This window comes from Panthera leo, chromosome B1 (genome assembly GCF_018350215.1).
Source record: "Panthera leo isolate Ple1 chromosome B1, P.leo_Ple1_pat1.1, whole genome shotgun sequence".
In the NCBI taxonomy this organism is placed as follows: Eukaryota; Metazoa; Chordata; class Mammalia; order Carnivora; family Felidae; genus Panthera; species Panthera leo.
Genome location: NC_056682.1, coordinates 44,645,397 through 44,667,417, shown reverse-complemented (window position 1 = coordinate 44,667,417; position 22,021 = coordinate 44,645,397). Strand labels below are relative to the sequence as shown.

The 22,021-nt window shown below is 42.6% G+C and overlaps 1 protein-coding gene across 4 annotated transcripts in view; it reads right to left on the bottom strand.

Moving 5' to 3' along the window:
• The window catches only part of GOT1L1 (glutamic-oxaloacetic transaminase 1 like 1), a 32,905-nt gene that overhangs the window by 3,329 nt on the left and 7,555 nt on the right, over positions 1-22,021 (bottom strand). Inside the window, exon 9 of one of the 4 annotated variants that reach the window (XM_042934887.1) lies at positions 11,269-11,294. The exons of 2 other annotated variants lie outside the window; for them this stretch is intronic. In XM_042934887.1, the coding sequence (XP_042790821.1) occupies positions 11,293-11,294 (2 nt within the window). In that variant the 3' untranslated portion in view covers positions 11,269-11,292. Of the gene's footprint in view, positions 1-11,268; positions 11,295-14,760; positions 14,800-22,021 lie in introns of those variants that run through there. One more of the 4 variants, XM_042934888.1, reaches the window with a different exon arrangement.

The following is a 22,021-nucleotide window of genomic DNA, read 5'->3' as shown; positions in this document are numbered from 1 at the left end:
TCTGGCTCCCGCCCTCTGGCTTGCCTAACTGTGCACACAATGATGCCATTGACTGAGACAGGGAATCCTGGAAGCAGGATCAGGTGCTATTTTGGACACGTTGAGCTTTGGGTACTTTTGAAACACCCAAGAGGATGGTAAATGGATATACGAGTCTGCAACTCAGAGGAGAGGTCTGGCCTGGAAATATATTTTCTTCATCAGACCTAGAACCGAACCAAGGGATAAGAGACATACCAGGAAGTATCTTTGTGTGCATAAAGCGGGGCTGGAAGTTGTACAAGAATTCATCCCAAATTTACTGCACGCTTGCAATACACTGAAAACTAACATGTTTGTGGGCAGCTACTACACATCTGTACGCATGGATTATGCACACCCACAACATACCTGCACACAGGCAATTTGCTGGTACTTGCTGATAAGTTTCGTTGTTTGGTAGAGTTACTATTTTTTTCACATACTGTGACGCTAAACCCCTCATTAAACTGTGAGAGTATTGATCAAAGTCGGCTTTATATTAGAATTATTGAAGCATATGTCTACCCTGAAAGAACCTCTAGAGGGTAGGACCCTGCCTAAATTTCATTGTTTGCCCTAGAGTTCTGCATTCGGTGCACAAAATTAATTTTTTTTTTCTCCCTCAGTCTCATTCATTAATTTCATTTATTAGGGGTCCGCATTTGTCCTTAAGACACTCAGGACAAACAGTTAAAATTGTGCACATAGCACAAATAATCATTCCTCTATTACTTGCATTCCTAATTCCACTACCTTGCCTGTGTATATATGCATATGTCTTTGCATCTACATATATCATCTTCTTCTGTAAAAAAGTCCCAGTCACCATCACACTTCTGTTTAGATGTGCAAGAGGCCAATCTCCATGAGAAACAGAGTGGTCTGGGTAGCAATAGGCATAAATCTTAGTTTAGACGCTTTAGCTCTGGGACCTTCAGCAAGTCGTTTAATCACTTCCAGCCTGAGTACTCTGTATGAATGGCTACAAGTGGTCTCTTACATCTCCAAGATGTTTTGGAATCCAATTTGATAGTAAAAATGGCTTTTCAACACTTAGATGCCTCTGACCACACACCTTTGACTGAAACACATCAGAGAAGGCAGGGAGATACTTCTAAGTCTTTGGTAGAGCTACATTCATCTTTTAAGATTGCGGTGGGGGGAGGGACCATTGGGGGACGGAGGTGGGGGCGTGAGTTAAAACTGAAAGCCAAGATTGGTGCTGGAAGTTACGAAGCATCATCTGGCTTGAAAGTTGCTCTAGGCAGGGGTGCTAGAAGGACCACCCTTTTGAGGAAGGGGAACAGAGGGTCCTGCAGTTTGAGAATTACTTACGTTTGTAGCTGGTATAAAAATATGACCACTGTCCTGATCGGCCTTCGTCTGAATGTTGAGGTCACCATGTGGTGCGTAATGGAAAATAAAATAAAAAATCATGAACTATCGCTCGGATGACTTAGTTTCACATTATTTTCTGCTTACGTTTTGCTCATCTAATAGACTTTTTTAGGTCATTTCAAATGTTCCGGTCTTATGAGTTTAGAGCTTCAGGGGCTCTGCAGGGAGTATTAGGGAAAGGTCATGAGTCCACAGTGGCAAATGGTTAATGTCACAGCAATCCCCAGCCTTCACCCCACCCCAAAGCTTAGTGGTAACAGCAGCAACCCTGGAAAGATGCTGAGGGGAGAGGCACCGGGAATGCCAGGAGTCAAAAGGTAAGCCTGTGCAGTCCTGTCACCTCTTTCCATGAGGAGATCCTCTCTCTTCTGTGAGTCTGGAAGATTCTGGATGTTATGGTCAGTAAGGAGTGCAGTCATTTTCTTATATTAGCCCAAGGTTTAGCCAATATCAAAACATCTGACCTTTCAGAGTCGTGTTTTTCTTTCTATTTATTTGTACCCTGCCCTGTCTCAAAAAGGACTTAAGACCATTTACAAAATCCCGTAAGTGAAGTTCAACAGCATCAAATAAGAACACCACGGTAAGGTGTGGCAGAGGAAAAACAAGGGTAGAGACATAAAAGCCTATCAAGAGCGAGACTGGCAATGTGGAGTCCCAAAGGCACACGGGGCTTTGGTGTGTTGGGCTTTTTAAAACTTGCTGAAGCTGTCAAACCAGTGTTGTGTTTGCATTCCCCAGAATCCTACCATTGTTGGGGACAAAGCCCAGTGAAACAATCAAGTCCAGATTCACTGGATAGAAGGAGACCTCCTACCTAACCCAAAGCCCCAGCTCAGCAGAAAGCACCCAGTTCACTAACTAGTCCCGATGGATGCTTTCTGGAACCTGAGCTCACTGGATAGAAGCCTGAAATTTAAAGCTACAATTGAAGAGATGTTTCCCAAGTGTCTGGTCTGTTTTACTGTGGAGTCCCAGACCCCTAAGAGCACTCTGAGCTTTCTCGGGAGACGGGAATCCCAAGAGCGAGAGGAGCAGGCAAAACCATCGAAGCTACCCTCAGCTGGGGACAGGGTGAGTCAGCAAGGCTGATGGAGGGGTGTGTAAGAATGCCTCTGAATTTCTTTACCCCTCCCAGACAAACTACCGGTGGCCACCACCCAGGATTTCACCTGAGCCACATTCCAAAGACATTTGGGATACCAGCGCACATGGGAAACACACAAGAGAACAGATCTCAGCCCTCCCTCCTCCCTGGGCCAGCTGAGGAGCTCTAAAGAAGCTCAAGGAGGAAGATGCTTCCCATCGCCCACACCCTCCTCTGCTGTGGCAGCTGGAAGGGAGAGAGTCACCAGGGTAGAGATGCCTTCTCACGTGAAAAGTTCAGGTTTCCCCTCCTCGCCTCCCAAGTTTACTAAACAGCACCACCTGCTGTCTCCAAAGTCAGGAAACCGGAGAGAGCCGCCGTGTGTGAGCCTGGCAGACTCCTGCTTGGGGTGGAACAGGTGTCCCCCTCACTGGGAGAGGCTCAGAAAAGACAGAAAGGGGGCAGGATCCCACCCCCCACACCGCAGGCCAGCTTTACACCCTCTCCTCCACCACCCCTGCCTCCTCCACGCCACCCCTCCCCTGTCAAAACCCACCAATTTCCCAGAGCTGTACGCTAACTCCCTCACCAGCACCACCTCAACCATCCCCCCAACACCCACTTACCATCCATAAAGGGGGTCCTAGACCCGAATTCTGTCACTGACTTTTGCACTTCCTGGTAGGAAGAGGTGGTCAACTGCCTCGAGTCTGGTACGGTGGTAGACCCCTAAAAGTTCTCATAAGGACATGTTGCCTGCTGTCTTAAAAAAAAATTTTTTTAATTTATTTTGAGAGACAGCGCAAGCAGGGGTGGGGGGGCGGAGAGAGAGGGAGGAGGAGAGAGAGGGAGGGAGGGGGAGAGAGAGAGAGAGAGAGAGAGAGAGAGAGAGAGAGAGAGAGAATCCCAAGCAGACTCCTCACTGTCGGCACAGAGCCTGATGCAGGGCTCAATCCAGCGAACCATGAGATCACAGCCTGAGCCAAAATCAAGAGTCCGATGCTTAACCGACTGAGCCACCCAGGCGCCCCCCAGTAATTTTTTTTAAAAAATTGTGGCAAAACACACATAACATAAAATTTACATTTTCAAGTGTACAGTTTAGTAGGGGTAAGTAATTCACAGCGTCCAGAACTGTTTTCATCTTAACCCTGGTAACATTTTTGACATCAGCCTTCCCCCCTCTTCCAACCTTCCCGTCCCCTCTCATATCTCAACTTTTTCTGCATTGTCATACATTTTTTGTTTGTTTGTTGTAAGGTTTATTTTTAAGAGAGAGAGAGCACAAGTAGGGGAGGGGCAGAGAGAAATGGACAGAGGATCCGAATTAGGCTCCTGCTGACAGCAGCGAGCCTGATGGGGGGCTTGAACTCAAAACCGTGAGATCATGACCTGAGCCAAAGTCAGACACTCAACTGACTGAGCCACCCAGGTGCCCGGTGTCATACTTTTTTTTCTTTTCCCTAATTGACATCATGAATCTTCATGGAGCTCACAAAATCTACTCCATTAGCTTAGCCATCTCTCAATTTCCCACAGGCTATGTTTCAACGCTGGTTTATTTCACTCTTGTTTCTCCCTTCCTTAAGGCAGTTTTAGTTCCTTCTGACAAAGAGAAGGCAGGAAAAGAGAAGAGTTGAGGTTTGCCCATTTTTCTGCTGCTACAGCTCTGTGAAGAGTCTGCCCAGGAAGGAGTTAAAGAGTGGGCATCTGGGCTGCCTGGGTCCTGAGGATCCCTCCGGGGCACTGGACAGGTTTCCCTGAGTCCAAGAACTCCTGGAATTGTATGCAAATTGTATGTGCTTGTGGGAGTGCATGTAGGTGTGTGTGTGTGTGAAGGGACAGAGAGACATTCTCTAACTTTCCTCAGATTCTCAAAGGGGTCCCTAGCCCAGAAAAGCCTAAAAGCCACCAACCACCGACACCCACCCTTGGAGATTTCATTTATCCAGTTCCTTCCTTGAACAGCCTATGGCTGTGAACTACATGTTGCCCAACAGTATCCCTGCCTTGTTTTGACCACAGTGTGGACTGAGTGAGGGAAAACATCAAAGAGTGGCAAGGACATCACAGAAGAAAACTGGAGCAAAGAGCTCGGAAAAAAGATTGAAGTGGAATCATGAGGGGAGGGTTAGAATCTGCCAATATTCCTGGGAAGCCAGAGAGATAAGAAGGCTACACAGAGGCCTTTTTTTACCCCCAGTGTGGCCTTGGGTGGCTCTTTGAGTTCTCACCTAGTGACTTTAGTCACCATAGAGCCTTCTGGAAGATTCCTGCTAATAATAACTCTTATTGAGCACTTATTATGCTCTTTTCAGACATGACCTTATTCATCTCAGCACAACTCATCAAAGTGGGTATTTTAATCCTCATTTTGCAAAGGAGAAAACAAAGCCTTAGGAATAATAGGTAATTTTCCCAAGGTCAGAACACAGATTTGAACCCAGGTCTGCCTCACTTCAGAGCACATCCTCCTGACCAGTAGGCTATCCCTTGTTTTTTTAATTGTAATAAAATGAAGAAAAGCTCATTTAAAAAAAAGATTATTTATTTTTAAATGTTTATTTATTTTGAGGGAGAGAGCATGAGCACACAAGCAGGGGAGGGGCAGAGAGAGAGGGAGGGAGAGAATCCCAAGCAGGCTCCGCACTGTCAGCACAGAGCCTGATGCGGGGCCCATTTCATAAACTGTGAGATCATGACCTGAGCTGAACCCAAGAATCAGACACTTAACCAACTGAGCCACTCGGGCGCCTGTACTTTTCTTAAGTACAGAATATACCCTACGTCCTCCCAGCCCCCTCCAGGGAAATCCATTTTCACTGGGGAAATACCTAATAACCTGCTCAGGTGTGTGTAGAGGGAGATGATACCCCCAGGGGGTGCGCTCCAGTAACAAGAGGTGCTTTCTGAGCCGCCTTCTAAAGACTGGACTCTGTGGAGTGGAGAGTATAAGCTTGGGGTCTGAACTAAGCTGCTCAAGATCATCAAGAAATTTGTGAGGCATAAATAGGAGAGAGGAAGGGGAGGAAAATGAGCTGGTAATCAGCCAGGGACTTTGAGGGAACAGGGAGGTCTAATAGGGAATTCACTAAGTTTGCCATGTGGGATACCAAAAGCAGATGAATATACCACGAAGAAAGAGAACTACAGGCCAATATTTCTGACGAACATAGATGCAAAAACCCTCAACAAAATACTAGCAAACGGGATTCAACAATACATTAGAAAAAAATCACACACCACGATCAAGTGGGATTTATTCCTGGGTTGCAAAGGTGGTTCACTATCCAGAAAACAATCAACACCGTGCATCACACGAATAAGAGAAAGGATAAAAACAATATGATCATTTCAATAGATGCAGAAAAAAGATTTGACAAAGCACAACATCCATTCGTGATTTAAAAAAAAAGTAGGTCTAGAGAGAACATGCCTCAACATAATAAATGCCATATATGAAAAACCCACAGTGAACATCCTACTCAATGAGAAAAACTGAGAACTTTCCCCCTACAATCAGGAACAAGACAAAGAAGTCCACTCTCACCACTTTTATTCAGCATAGTACTAGAAGTCCTAGCCATGGCATTCAGACAACATAAGGGGGGGGAAAGGCATCCAAATTGGTAAGGAAGAAGTAAAAGTCTCACTATTTGCAGACGATGTGATATTACATATAGAAAACCCTAAAGACTCCACCAAAAAACTGCCACAGCTGATAAATTAATTCAGTAAAGCTACAGGATACAAAACCAATGTTCAAAAATCTGTCTCACTCCTATACACTAATAATGAAGCAGCAGAAAGACAAATTAAGAAAAAAATCCCATTTACAATTGCACCAAAAATATAAAATATCGAGGAATAAACTTAACCCAAGAGGTGAAAGACCTATACTCTGAAAACTATAAAACATTGACAAAAGAAATTGAGGAAGACACAAAGAAATGGAAAGACATTCCATGCTCATGGATTGGGAGAACAGATATTGTTAAAATGTCCATACTACCCAAAGCAACCTACAGATTTAATCCAATCTCTATCAAAATACCAACAGCATTTTTCACAGAACTAGAACAAACAACCCTAAAGTTTTTATGGAACCACAAAAGACAGCCAACACAATGCTGAAAAAGGAAAACAAAACTGGACTTATCACAATTCCAGACTCAAATTACAATACAAAGTGGTAGTTATCAAAACAGTATGGTACTGTCACAAAAAGAGACATATAGATCAAGGGCACAGAACAGAAACTCAGAAATAAACCCACAATTATATGGCCAATTAATCTTTGATAAAGGAGTAATGAATATACAATGGGAAAAAGACAGTGTCTTCAACAAATGGTGTTGGGAAAACTGGACAGCAACATACAGAAGAATGAATCTGGACCGCTTTCTTACACTATCCACAAAAACAAACTCAAGATGGATTAAAGATCTAAATGTGAGACATGAAACCATAAAAATCCTAGAGGACAGCACAAGCAGTCATTTCTCTGACATCAGCTGTAGCAACATTTTTCTAGATATGTCTCCTGGGGCAAGGAAAATAAAAGCAAAAATAAACTAGTAGGACTATACCAAAATAAAAAGCTTCTGCCCAGTTAAGAAAACAACCAACAAAACTAAAAAGCAACCTACGGAATGGGAGAAAATATTTGCAAATGACATATCTGATAAAGAGTTCGTATCCAAAATATATAAAGACTTACACAACTCAACACCCCCAAAACACAAATAATCTAATTAAAAATAGGCAGAAACATAAACAAACATTTCTCCAAAGAAGGCATCCAGATGGCCAACAGACACATGAAAAAATGCTCAACATCATTCATCATCAGGCAAATACAGATCAAAGCTACAAGGAGATATCACCTCACACCTGTCAGAATGACTAAACTAAAAAACACAAGAAACAAAAAGGATTGGCAAGGATGTGGAGAAAAAGGAACCCTCATGCACTGTTGGTGGGAATCCAAACTGGTGCAGCCACTCTGGAAAACAGTATGGAGCTTCTTCAAAATTTTTTAAATAAGGGGCATCTGTGTGGCTCAGTCGGTTGAGCATCTGACTTCGGCTCAGGTCATGATCTCAAGGTTTGTGAGTTTGAGTCCCGCATCAGGCTCTATGCTGATGGGTCAGAGCCTGGAACCTGCTTCAGATTTTGTGTCTCCTTCTCTCTCTGCCCCTCCTCTGCTCATGCTCTGTCTCTCTCTCTCTCCCCAGCTCTCTCTCTCTCAAAAATAAATAAACACTTAAAAAAAAGAATGAAAAAATTTAAATAAAGTCACCCTATGATCTAGTAATTGCACTACTGGGTATTTATCTCAAAAAAATACAAAAACACGAATTCAAAGGGATACATCCACCCCTATGTTTATTGCAGCATTATTTACGATAGCCATATCATGGAAGCAGCCCAAGTGTCCATCGACTGATGAACGGATAAAGAAGATGTGGTATATATACCCAGTGGGATATTATTCAGCCATAAAAAATAATAAAATCTTGCCATTTGCAACATGGATGGAGCTGAGTATAATGCTAAGTGAAATAAGTCAGAAAAAGAAAAACACCATATGATTTCACTCAAATGTGGAATCTAAGAAACAAAACAAATGAGCAAAGGGAAGAAAAAAGAGAGAGAGAAATCAAGAAACAGACTCTTAACTATAGAGAACTGATGGTTGCAGAGGGGAGGTGGGTGGGGTGATGGGTAAAATAAGTGATGGGGATTAAAGAGTACACTTATCATGATGAGCACTGAGTAATGTATAAAATTGCTGAATCACAATATTGAACACCTGAAATGAATATAACACTTTATGTTAACTATACTGGAATTAAAGTTTTAAATGTAATTTAAAAAGATACACATGTTTGTAAGCTTAAAAAGGATTTTTGGTAAATCAATGATCTTTTGCATTCTGAGAAAATGCTACTCAGTTATATCCTGGCATTTCAAGGCCAAAAAAAAAAAAAAAAAGTTTTCCATAGGGGGTAAATTCAATGTCTGTCCCCATGAGAGTTTCAGCTTCGTGGTGTGAGATCAGTGTTAGAAAAGTGTGGTGATGTGCTGAATTTGCTTCAAAGGGAGAATGGTGAAGAACCAAGGCAGAGGTGGGGGGAGGCCCACCCCCACTCAGTGTCCCATATTTGTTGAGTTCCTAGGAGTGCCAGACCCTGTATGAGAGCCTAGGAATACTGCCCTACAGAGGTAACTGACTTAGGTCTCTTAAGGGAAAATTCAGGGAATAAAGACTACACCTAGGCACCCACCTTACACACTGACAACTTGGAGCTTCTGCAAAAGTGCTGGTTTCTACAGAACTGGGTAGAGTGCCCTATCCCAGGAGGCATTTTCTGGCTCTGTCTATGGAGCCAGGAGTCAACTAATTAATAAAAGTGCTATCACAAACATTTGACAGCTTGTTATATGCCGGTCACAGGTCACAGGGCAAATACGTTTCCTGCTTTATGTTACATCAAATTGTCAAAGTCAGAGAATAAAATAAAATAAACACAAAGTGCACACAAGGAGGTATAAAGGAAACAAGAAAGAGGAAATAAATATGTTTGTGGGGAGCAGAGACCCTACTTTGCAGGAGAGTCGGATAAAAGCTTTTGTGAGGAGGAGGCATTTAAGCTGAGAAGTGAGACCCACACGATGAGAAAGGGGCTGACCTTGCAAAAAGCAGAGAAAGTGTTCCTGGCATGAGAGTGTGCAAAGGCCCTGAGACAGGGAGACCTATTTATGTTCCAAGAACTGAAAGAAAACCGGTGTGGCTGCAGTGTGGTGAACAAGCAAGAGAACGAGGCCTAAATCTTATATCACAGAGTAGGGTTAAGGTCCCCTCTTACAGGTTTATGGGAGAGGAGTGAGTGGGCGAGTACACATATTTGGCTGCCATGGAAGGCCTAGAGGAAACAGGGAGCAAAGGCGAAGACCCGCTGCGGGCGCTCAAGAGCAGTTCCGAGTCCTTTCTCACTCCCACCCCCACGCCCACCCCAGTCCAACCGGGCTCCGCTGTGGGGTTTCCTCCGCCCTCCAGTCCTTGGGCGGAGACAGGAGCCCCAGCCCAGGCTAGCCCAGGGCCCCAGGCACATGCCTAGGTAGAGAACGCCTCCCTCCCACCCCTGGGCTCCACCTGTGGGTCAGGCTGCTCATTGGCTCCAGCGCCCAGGATGGGATCCCAAAGCCAGGCCGTGAGTCACTCCTCCAGTCCCCGCGGTCCACGTTGTCCTGGAGGCCACACACTTGCCCTGTCACAGAATCCTCGGTTTTTCTTAGCGTCCTCGCCCTGGGGTTTCCTTCCACGTCCCCCCCCCCCCCCCCCCCCCCCCCCCCCGATTCAGGGCCGACCCTGGGGCCGCCTCTGCCTGTGGAGAACCAAAGAAGGCCAACCTGCCCCTACCTCCTTTTCTTTTACTGCGAGGTCTTGCCGGGACCCAAGCTGATGGAAAAGGGAAGAAGGCAGCCCAAGAAGTGCTAGGTAAAGCTCAGCACACACCCCCACAAACTGCTGGCCAAACACTCCCGCGCACATCCTCGGGATGCAACAGAACCCTCTGGAATCTCAGCGTGCTCCTACGAGAGAACCTCGGAGTTGCCAGACACCTTCACAGGCGGACTCACTTTAAGATCAAGCTCCCCGACGGCAGATCGCGGTGAAGCAATTACTGCACTTTGAAATCCTCCCTCCCGAGCACACACACATCCACACCAGATACTTGAAGAAGCCAGGGCTAGCCAGGTCCTAGCCGCCAGCAATGCCGGGGAGGAACTCGACTGCCACCAGAAAAGGTGTAGCCGTGGTCTGTGCAGAAACCGCCACGAGCGTCGGCTGCAAAACCTGGCTTTTCTGCAGCCACGCCCGCTCCTGAGCAGCTGGTTGCCCGCTGGTACTCTCACCTGGCTTTCCCAGTCCTAAGAAAGGCTGTGCCCCAGTCTGTCCCTCCTACCCGTTCCTTTATCTCCCTGGCCCTACCAGCCTCTCTGCGTCAAGCTTTCCTGGCGCGCAGTGTCTGCTCCGAGGGGACGCAGCTGTGCGCTCTTCCTTCTCCGCAAGACGCAGAGCTCTACAGTTGGCGCCCGGCACGCGCGGACCCTGGAGGCTCCTCTCCATGGAAGCAGGCTTCTTCTGGGCCCTGTTCTGCGTGCTTATTACCTCCTCAGGGTTAGAGGCTAGAGCCCTCAGGGGAGAGAATGAAGGAGTGACGGCAGCAGCCTGACTGGGGGCCAGCGGCACCCTTAGGAAGGGTGAAGGCACTGCGCACATGGACCCCTGCACCCTTACTAGCTGGGTGACCCGGATTGGGCAGGTTACCGATGCTCACCAAGACAGAAGATGTTGGACGTAAAGTGCTTAGAAGGGTACAGCTCCAGATGAGCATTCAGCATCCGTTAGCTAGGATGGTAATGGTCATGACTACAGTCTGGACTCATTGGAAGAACCAGATGTGTTTACAGACCATTTACTCAACCTAAGTCCCAATGTTTCCAGTGTCCTGGGCTGGGTTACAAGGAAAACAGTCCCCTAAGAACAAAAGGTGAAAATGTATTCCCTCCCATGTTAACTCCACCGGAAAGCGCACCATTATCGAAATACTGATTTTATTTTTTTAATATTTATTTATTTGAGAGAGAGGGCACAAGCTGGGGAGAGGCAGAGAGAGAGAGAGACGGAGACACCGAATCTGAAGCAGGTTCCAGGCTCCAGGCTTCCAGCTGTCAGCACAGAGCTCATTGCAGGGCTACCACCGAGAACAGCGAGATCCTGAAGAGTGAGATCATGACGTGAGCCGAAGTCTGTCGCTCGACCAACTGAGCCACCCAGGAACCACTCTAAATACTGATTTTAGACTTCCACCCGCAGACCATCACTTTCTACATTTCTCTGCTTCCAAGATTTCTAATGGACTGGCCCCCATGACCTCTCCACTTTGTATCACTCCTATCTTTTTTTTTTAACTGACATCATCAATTGCACATATTTAAAGTGTACAATTTGTGGGGCGCCTGGATGGCTCAGTTAAGCCACCAACTCTTGATTTTGGCTCACATCATGATCTCAGGTTGGTGAGATCAAGCCCTGCTTTAGGATTCTCTCTTTCTCTATCTCTGACCCTCTCTCCCTCTCTCAAAATAAATAAATAAACATTTTTTTAAAAGTATACATTTGATACGCTTTGACATATGCACACACCTGTGAAATCATCACTATGACCAGGGTAGTGAACATATCTACCACCTCCAAGAGTTTTCTTGTGTCCATTGGTAACCCCTCCCCCTCAGGCCACCACTGATCTTTTTGTTACTATGGCTTAGATTGCATTTTCTAGAATATTATACAAATGGAATCATACAGTATGCACTTTTTTGTCTAGCTTCTTTTACCCAGCATAACTATTTGGTGATTCAGTCACGTTGTATATATCGATAGTTGATTTATTTTCGTTGCTAAGTAGTGTTCCATCGTGTAGGCATACTGCAATTTGTAAATCTGTCTAAATCCATTCACCTGTTCGTGAGCATTTATTCCAGTTGTTTCTGGTTATTGGCTATTACAAATAAAACCACCATGAACATTCATGTACGAGATTCTGTATGGACATGTTTTTCTTTTTCGCTTGGGTAAATACCTAATAGAGCAATAGTTGTATCATATGGTGAGTAGTGTTTAACTCCTTACAAAACTGCCAACGTGTTTTCCAAAGTGATAGTATTGTCTTACATTCCCAGGAGCACTCTATGAGAATTTCAGTTTTTCCACATCCTCACCGACACTTAGTATGGTCAGTCATTTAATTTGTATTTCCTTAGTGACTCCTTATTGACTACTGACGCTGGGCATCTTTTCATATGCTTTATTTGCCATGTGTATATCTATTTTTTCCTTGGCAATGTATCTGTTCAACTCTTTTGCCCACTTAAAAAATTGTGTTGTTTTCTTATTATGAAGTTTTTAGAGTTGTTTATATATTCTAGATACAAGTCCTTTATCAGATGGGCGATTTGCAAATATTTTGTCTCAGTCTGTGATTGTCTTTTCATTCTCTCAACAATGACTTCAAATAGCAGAAATGCTTCATTTTGATAAATTCTAATGTGTCTATTCTTTCTTTTATGGATCATTCTTTGATATTGTATCTCAGTTTATGGATCATTCTTTGATATTGTATCTCAGAAATCTTTGTGTAACCCAAGGTCGCAAATTTTCTCCTGTGCGTTCTACAAGTTTCTATTTTTAGGTTTTACATTTTCCATTGAGGCCTATGATCCATTTTGAGTTCAATTTTATATATGGTGCAAGGTACGGATTGAAGTTATTTTCTTTTTTTTCTTCTTTCTTTCTTTGTCTTTTCTTTCTTTTTTTTTTTTTTTTTCCATAGGATATCCGACATGACAGCCCCTTCCGTTGCATTACTTTTGCCTCTTCATTAAAAATCACTTGTCCATGTGTATGTGTATGATCGTTTCTGAAGCTCTCTTCTGGTCTACCTTTACAGCAATACCACCCCCTCTTGATTAGTATAGCTTTATAAAACTTCAAATCAAGTAGTGTTAGTCCTCAAACTTGGTTGTTTTTCAAAATTGGCTATTCTAGGTCCTTTGCATTTCCACATGAAGTTTGTTTATTGGTTTTATATTCCCCTTCCCTCCGACCCACCTCCCCTCTGGCAACCATCAGTTTGTTCTCTTAAGAGTCCGCTTTGTGGGGCGCCTGGGTGGCTCAGTTTGTTAAGCGTCCAACTTTGGCTCAGGTCATGATCTCACGGTTCGTGGGTTTGAGCCCCGCCTTGGGAACCCGGAGCCTTCTCCAGATTCTGTGTCTTCCTCTGTCTTTGCCCCACCCCTGCTCACACTGTGTCTCTCTTTCTCTCAAAAAGAAATAAAACATGGGGCGCCTGGGTGGCTCAGTCGGTTAAGCGGCCAACTTCGGCTCAGGTCATGATCTCACGGTCCATGGGTTCGAGCCCTGCGTCAGGCTCTGTGCTGACAGCTCAGAGCCTGGAGCCTGTTTCGGATTCTGTGTCTCCCTCTCTCTGACCCTCCCCCGTTCATGCTCTGTCTCTCTCTGTCTCAAAAATAAATAAATGTTAAAAAAAATTAAAAAAAAAAGAAAACATTAAAAAAAAAAGAGTCTGTTTTGTTTTTTTAGATTCCACACATGAATGAAATCAGATGGCTTTTGTCTTTCTTGGTCTGACTCACTGTTGGTTTTGAAGACTATGCAGAGCTAGAGAGAGGGGATGCAAACACATTAGCTTAAAACCCCACAAAGCTCACTGCTCTAATCAAGAGTGAGGGGGTTCCAGGGTGGCTCAGTCAATTAAGCTTCGGACTCTTGATTTCAGCTCAGGTCATGATCTCTCAGTTTGTGACTTCGAGCCCCACATTGGGCTCCAGGCTGGCAGTGCAGAACCTGTTTGGGTTTCTGTCACTCCCTCTCTCTCTGCTTCTCCCCCACCTGCTCCCTCTCTATCAAAATAAATAAATGAACTAAAAAAAAAAGAATCAGCTGGGGTTTTTTGAATAAACAGTCCCTGGATGGCTGCAAGCCTTTGACTAATTTCCAGAATTATGAAAAAGTTGTTTCTGTTCAATGTTGCCGGTTTCTCATTGTTTTTACAGAGGAGAGAATTTTCAGAGGTCCTTACTGCACAATTTTCACCAATGTCACTTCCTCCCCTCTTGTCTTAACTTTCCTTCACAGCCAGCCCTGGTGCCAGGGTCCAGACAACAGTGGCTGCCTATAAAATCTCATGACCCTCTTGCCTTTTTCTCCTCTGCCCTACTCTTTACTGCAAGATTCCTGGCCTGATCACACTGGGTTACCCGCCTTCTCTGAGTCTGCATATAAGTAGCTGAATTTTGGGGCACCTGCATAGCTCAGACGCTTGAGCCTCTGACTCTTGATTTTAGCTCAGGCCATGATCCTAGGGTTATGAGATCAAGCCCCACATCAGGCTCTACATTGACAGCATGGAATCTGCTTGGGAATTTCTCTCTCTTTCTGCCCCTCTCCCCTGCTCATGTACTCTGTGTGTGTGTGTGTGTGTGTGTGTGTACAATAAAAAATAAAAAATAAAAAATTTTTAAATTAGGGGCGCCTGGGTGGCTTGGTTGGTTGGGCATCCGACTTCGGCTTAGGTCTTGAAAAGTCTGTGGGTTCAAGCCCCACGTTGGGCTCTGTGCTGACAGCTCAGAGCCTGGAGCCTGCTTCGAATTCTGTGTCTCCCTCTCTCTCTGTGCCTCCCCTGTTCATGCTCTGTCTCTCTCTGTCTCAAAAAATAAATAAAAACATTTTTTAAAAAATTTTAATTAAAAAAAAGTAGCTGAATTTTGCTGGAGAAAACCATATAACTGACCTCAAATGGGCACTCAGCACGGGCAGACAGTCTTATTACAATTAATTAATACTCTTTCCCAGTCTTTTTTTTTTTAATTTTTTTTTAAGTTTATTTATTTTTGGGACAGAGAGAGACAGAGCATGAATGGGGGAGGGTCAGAGAGAAAAGGAGACACAGAATCTGAAACAGGCTCCAGGCTCCGAGCTGTCAGCGCAGAGCCTGATGCGGGGTTCGAACTCACGGACCGCGAGATCATGACCCTAGCCGAAGTCGGCCGCTCAACCGACTGAGCCACCCAGGCGCCCTCTTTCCCAGTCTTAAAGAGAAGCAGAGAAATGCGTATTGATTCCTGATTTTTCAATTCCTATGCATTATCACAGACTATCTCATTTCCTGCCTTTGAATGCTGATGAGATTAACTGTTTATCCTTCCTGTCTGCTGAATCTTTCTCCACACTCTTGCCAGTTATTTTAGTTTGCATTCTTTAATTCATGATGAACAACAATTTTTTCATGTTAAAAATTTCCTTTTTAGTACATTTCTTGCTTATATCCTAAGTCCTTTAATAAATTGCTTGTTTATGTCCATTTTTCCATCAAAGTATTTTTTTCAAGATTTTGTTTTTAAGTAATCTCTACACTCAATATGGGGCTTGAACTTACAACCCCAAGATCAAAAGTCGCATGCTCTACCAACTGAGCCAGCCAAGCACCCCAAGGTATTCTTTTTCTTGATGTCATATATGTTGCATATCAATAAGAGTGTGTGTGTGTGTGTGTGTGTGTGTGTGTGTGTGTGTGTGTTTTACTTTGGAGCTAATAGCAAATGCTATTGGTCAGAACTGGTGTTTCTTAATGACATTTAAACAGCTCAACTCATAATGTCCTATACCTTTTTGTATCCCCCTGAGCTAAAAATGTTCCTCATACAAAACATAAAGGAGGCTCAAAATTTACTGTGGATGATGACTGAAATGATACAGGAATATCTTAGAGCAAAAGTTTCCTAATTCCCAAAGGCTGCTTTCTAGAGAAGCCACCTTGGCAAGTGCTTGACATAGTCTTATAGAATTTAAGAGCCAGAAGAAAGTTTAGGTGATCCTCTATTTCATTCTGGACAATGTAAGAAAACTTAAGGTAATTTAAGAAATTAAATTTAAAAATTTAAGAAGTCTGGGAAGGGGTGCCTGGGTGGCTCAGGGGGTTAAGCGGCCAACTCTTCATTTCAGCTCAGGTTGTGATCTTACAGTTCCTGAGTTCTAGCCCCACATCGGGCTCTTCCCTGACAGTGTGAAACCTGCTTGGGATTCTCTCTCCCTCTCTCTCTGTCCCTCCCCTGCTTGTGCTCTCTCTCCCAAAATAAATAAACAAACATTGAGATATATATATATATATATCTCAATGTTTGTTTTATATATATATCAATGTCATATATATATATATATATATATATATATATATATATATTTAAGGAAGTCTGGGGAATAATAAAGTTTTCAGATAAGAAAAGATCTTGAGAAAATCTTATTCCAACCTATCATTTATTTTTTTTCCAACCTATCATTTATCAAATGAGCTCCCAAAGAAGGAAATGACTCGTCAAAGATACGCATCTCATTAGAATCTCACTGGTTATTCATGTCATGAATGGACTTCAAACTACAAAGTTAGACTCTAGTCTGGAGAGATAAAAGCCAGATGCATACAGAATGTGGAGAGGGTAAATGTTCATACTTCTTGAAGCTGAACCATTCAAATTTGAGATTAACCAGTGAGATATTATTTATGTTTAGTAGTCCACTGTTTAAGAAAAGTTAGGAATACTTACTCACATGCACTTAGACATTTGATTACATTTTAAACAAAATAGAAGAATAAACCATAAAACATTTACAAAAGTTATCTATGAAAGACAAGGAAGTAGCATGGAAGGTACAGTAAAAAAATAAAATTAAGGGGCGCCTTGGTGGCTCAGTCGGTTAAGCGGCCGACTTCGGCTCAGGTCATGATCTCTCGGTCCGTGAGTTCGAACCCCGCATCAGGCTCTGCGCTGACAGCTCAGAGCCTGGAGCCTATTTCAGATTCTGTGTCTCCCTCTCTCTGACCCTCCCCTGTTCATGCTCTGTCTCTCCCTGCCTCAAAAATACATAAAAAAAAAAAAAAAAAAAAAGTTAAAAAAAATTTAAAAAAAATAAAATTTAAAATTTAAAAAAAAAAAAACTTGGGCACCTGGATGGCTCAGTCGGTTAAGCATCTGACTTTGACTCAGGTCACAATCTTGCAATTTGTGAGTTCAAGCCCCTCATCAGGCTCTGTGCTGACAGCTGGGAGCCTGGAGCCTGCTTCGGATTCTGTGTCTTCCTCTATCTTTTCCCCCTTCCCCCACTTTTGCGCGTGCGCGTTCTCTTTCTCTCCCAAAGATAAATATTAAAAAAATCTTTAACTCTTAAACACAGAAAACAAACTGAGAGCTGCTGGATGGGTTTAGGGTAGGGGGATGGGCCAAATGGGCAAGGGGCATTAAGGAGGACACCTGTTGGGATGAGCACTGGGTGTTATATCTAAGGGATGAATCACGCTCTACTCCCAAAATCATTATTGCACTATATGTTAACTAACTTGAATGTAAATTTAAAATAAATAAATAAATATTTTAAAAATCTTTAAAAAACAAAACAGGAGCGCCTGAGTGGCTCAGTCAGTTAAGCGCCCGACTTCAGCTCAGGTCATGATCTTGCAGTTTGTGGCTCCCAGCCCCACGTCAGACTCTGTGCTGACAGCTAGGAGCCAATAGCTCAGAGCCTGGATCCTGCTTCAGATTCTATGTCTCCGTCTCTCTCTCTGCCCCTCCCCATTCACGCTGTCTTTCTCTCTCTCAAAAATAAATAAACATTAAAAATTTAATAAAATAAATTTAAAAACATAAAAAACAAAACAAGCACTAATCTTAAAAAAATTATTTTAAGAAGTCCAAGTGTAGGACAATCAGGAATGAAGATAAATGATATTACATATGTGGACATGTGATATATTGGATGTATGTTGATAGGAAGTAATTGTTGGTTTGGAGGTGTGTGATGTTGGTATTATAGCTATTTTAAAAAGAGGAGCCCTTGTCTTTTAGGAGTACATACTAAATACTTACAGATTAAAGTATGTAACAGTTTGTTTCAAAATAATTTGGAGGTATGCCTGGAGAGATAGAAGAAACAGATTGGCCGTGATTTGGTCATTGAAGGTGGATATGGCTACAAGGGGGGTTCATTATATAATTCTTCCTAGTGTGTTTGAAAATATTCATAATAAAAAGTTTAAACTCATTAATACTTTAAACAAAGACTAGTGGGGCTCCTAGGTGACTCGGTTGAGTGTCCAACTTCGGTTCAGGTCATGATCTCTCGGTTGGTGGGTTCAAACCCCACATCGGGCTCTGTGCTGACAGCTCAGAACCTGGAGCCTGCTTCAGATTCTGTGTCTCTCTCTTGCTCTGCCCCTCCCCTGCTCACACTCTGTCTTTCCCAAAAATAAATAAAAATTGGGGTCTATCCACCAAGAAGACCTAACAATTATAAACATTTATGTGCCAAATGTGGAAGCACCCTAATATATAAATCAATTAATCACAAACATAAAGAAACTCATTGATAGTAATACCATAATAGTAGGAGACTCCAACACCCCACTCACAGCAATGGACAGATTAATCAAAAAACCAACAAGTAAACAGTGGCTTTGAATGACACACTGGACCAGATGGACTTAACAGATATATTCAGAACATTTCATCCTAAAGGAGTGGAATATACATTCTTCTCCACTGCGTATGGAACGTTCTCCAGAAGAGACCACATACTGGGACAAAAATCAGCCCTCAGCAAGTACAAAAAGATTGAGATCATATCATCCACACTTTCAGACCACAACACTATGAAACTCGAAATCAACCACAAGAAAAAACTGGGGAAGGTAACAAATACTTGGAGACTAAAGAACATCCTACTAAAGAATGAATGGGCTAACCACGAAGTTAAAGAGGAAATTAAAAAGTATATGGAAGCCAATGAAAATGATAACACTACAAACAAAAAACCTCTGGGACGCAGCATAGGCAGTCATAAGAGGAAAGTATATTGCAATCCAGGCCGTCCTGAAGAAGGAAGAAAGATCTCAGATACACAACCTAACCTTATGCCTTAAAGAGCTGGAAAAAGAACAGCAAATAAAACCCAAAACCAGCAGAAGACAGGAAATAATAAAGATTAGAGCAGAAATAAATGCTATCAAAACCAAAAAAAAAAAAAAAAAAAAAAAAACCAGTAGAATAGATCAATGAAACCAGAAGCTGGTTCTTTGAAAGAATTAACAAAATTGAGAAACACTAGCCAGCTTGATCAAAAAGAAAAAGGAAAGGACCCAAATAAATAAAATCAAGAATGAAAGAGGAGATATCACAACCAACACAGCAGAAATAAAAACAGTAATAAGAGAATATTATGAGCAATTATATGCCAATAAAATGGGCAATCTGGGGGCGCCTGGGTGGCTCAGTAGGTTGAACATCTGACTTCAGCTCAGGTCAGGATCTCACGGTCTGTGAGTTCGAGCCCCACATCAGGCTCTGTGCTGACAGCTCAGAGACTGGAGCCTGCTTCGGATTCTGTGTCTCCCTCTCTCTCTGTCCCTCCCCCACTCATGCTCTGTCTCTCTCTCAAAAATAAACAAACATTTTTTAAAAATGGGCAATCTGGAAGAAATGGACAAATTCCTAGAAACATATACGCTACCAAAACTGAAACAGGAAGAAATAGAAAATTTGAACAGACCCATAGCCAGTAAAGAAATTGAATTAGTGATCAAAAATCTCCCAGAAAACAAGAGTTCAGGGCCAGATGGCTTTCCAGGGGAATTCTACCAAATATTTAAGGAAGAGTTAACACCTATTCTCTTGAAGCTGTTCCAAAAAATGGAAATGGAAGGAAAACTTCCAAACTCTTTCTATGAGGCCAGCATTACCTTGATTCCAAAACAGACAGAGACCCTACTAAAAAGGAGAACTATAGACCAATTTCCCTGATGAACATGGATGCAAAAATCCTCAACAAGATATTAGCCAACCAGATCCAACAATACATTAAAAAAATTATTCACCACAACCAAGTGGGATTTATACCTGGGATGCAGGGCTGGTTCAATATCCACAAAACAATTAACATGATTCATCACATCAATAAAAGAAAGGACAAGAACCATATTATCCTCTCAATAGATGCAGAAAAAGCATTTGACAAAATACAGCATCCTTTCTTGATAAACACCCTCAAGAAAGTAGGGATAGAAGGATCATACCTCGAGATCATAAAAGCCATATATGAATGACCCAACACTAATATCATCCTCAGTGGGGAAAAACTGAGAGCTTTCCCCCTAAGGTCAGGAACAAGACAGGGATGTCCACTCTCACCACTGTTATTCAACATAGTATTGGAAGTCTTAGCCTCTGCAATCAGACAACACAAAGAAATAAAAGACATCCAAATCGGATAGGAGGAGGTCAAACTTTCACTCTTTGCAGATGACATGATACTCTATATGGAAAACCCAAAAGATTCCACCAAAAAACTCCTAGGACTGATTCATGAATTCAGCAAAGTTGCAGGATATAAAATCAATGCACAGAAATCGGTGAATAGGTGAATTCCTATTTACCAACAATGAAGCAACAGAAAAAGAAATCAAGGAATCAATCCCATTTACAGTTGCACCAAAAACCATAAAATAGCTAGGAATAAATCTAACCAAAGTGGTGAAAAATCTATACACTGAAAACTTTAGAAAGCTTATGAAAGAAATTGAAGAAGACACAAAAAAATGGGAAAAGATTCCATGCTCCTGGATAGGAAGAATAAATAGTGTTAAAATGTCAATACTACCCAAAACAATCTACATATTCAATGCAATCCCTATCAAAATAACACGAGCATTCTTCACAGAGCTAGAACAAATAATCCTAAAATTTGTATGGAACCAGAAAAGACCCTGAATAGCCAAAGCAATCTTGAAAAAGAAAACCAAAGCAGGAGCCATCACAATCCCAGACTTCAAGCTACACTACAAAGCTGTAATCATCAAGACAGTATGGTACTGACATAAAAACAGACACTCAGATCAATGGAACAGAATAGAGAACCCAGAAATGGACCCACAAACGTATGGCCAACTAATCTCTGACAAAGCAGGAAAGAATATCCAATGGAATAAAGACAGTCTCTTCAAGTGGTGCTGGGAAAACTGGACAGCGACATGCAGAAGAATGAACCTGGACCACTTTCTTACACCATACACAAAAATAAACTCAAAATGGATGAAAGACTTCAATGTAAGACAGGAAGCCATCAAAATCCTCGAGGAGAAAGCAGGAAAAAACCTCTTTGATCTTGGCCTCAGCAACTTCTTACTCAACACGTCTCCGGAAGCAGGGGAAACAAAAGCAAAAATGAACTACTGGGACCTCATCAAAATAAAGAGCTTCTGCACAGCGAAGGAAACAATCAGCAAAACTAAAAGGCAACCGACAGAATGGGAGAAGATATTTGCAAACGACATATCAGATAAAGGGTTAGTATCCAAAATCTATAAAGAACTTATCAAACTCAACACCCAAAAAAACAAATAATCCGGTGAAGAAATGGGTAAAAGACATGAATAGACACTTCTCCAAAGAAGACATCCAGATGGCCAACCGACACATGAAAAAATGATCAACATCACTCATCATCAGGGAAATACGAATCAAAACCACACTGAGATATCCTGTCAGAATGGCTAACATTAACAACTCAAGCAACAGCAGATGTTGGCTAGGATTCGGAGAAAGAGGATCTCTTTTGCATTGTTGGTGGGAATGCAAGCTGATGCAGCCACTCTGGAAAACAGTATGGAGGTTCCTCAAAAAATTAAAAATAGAGCTACCCTACGACCCAGCAACTGCACTACTAGGTATGTATCTAAGGGCTACAGGTGTGCTGTTTCGAAGGGACACATGCACCCCAATGTTTACAGCAACACTATCAACAATAGCCAAAGTATGGAAAGAGCCCATATGTCCATCGATGGATGAAAGGATAAAGAAGATGTGGTATATATATACAAT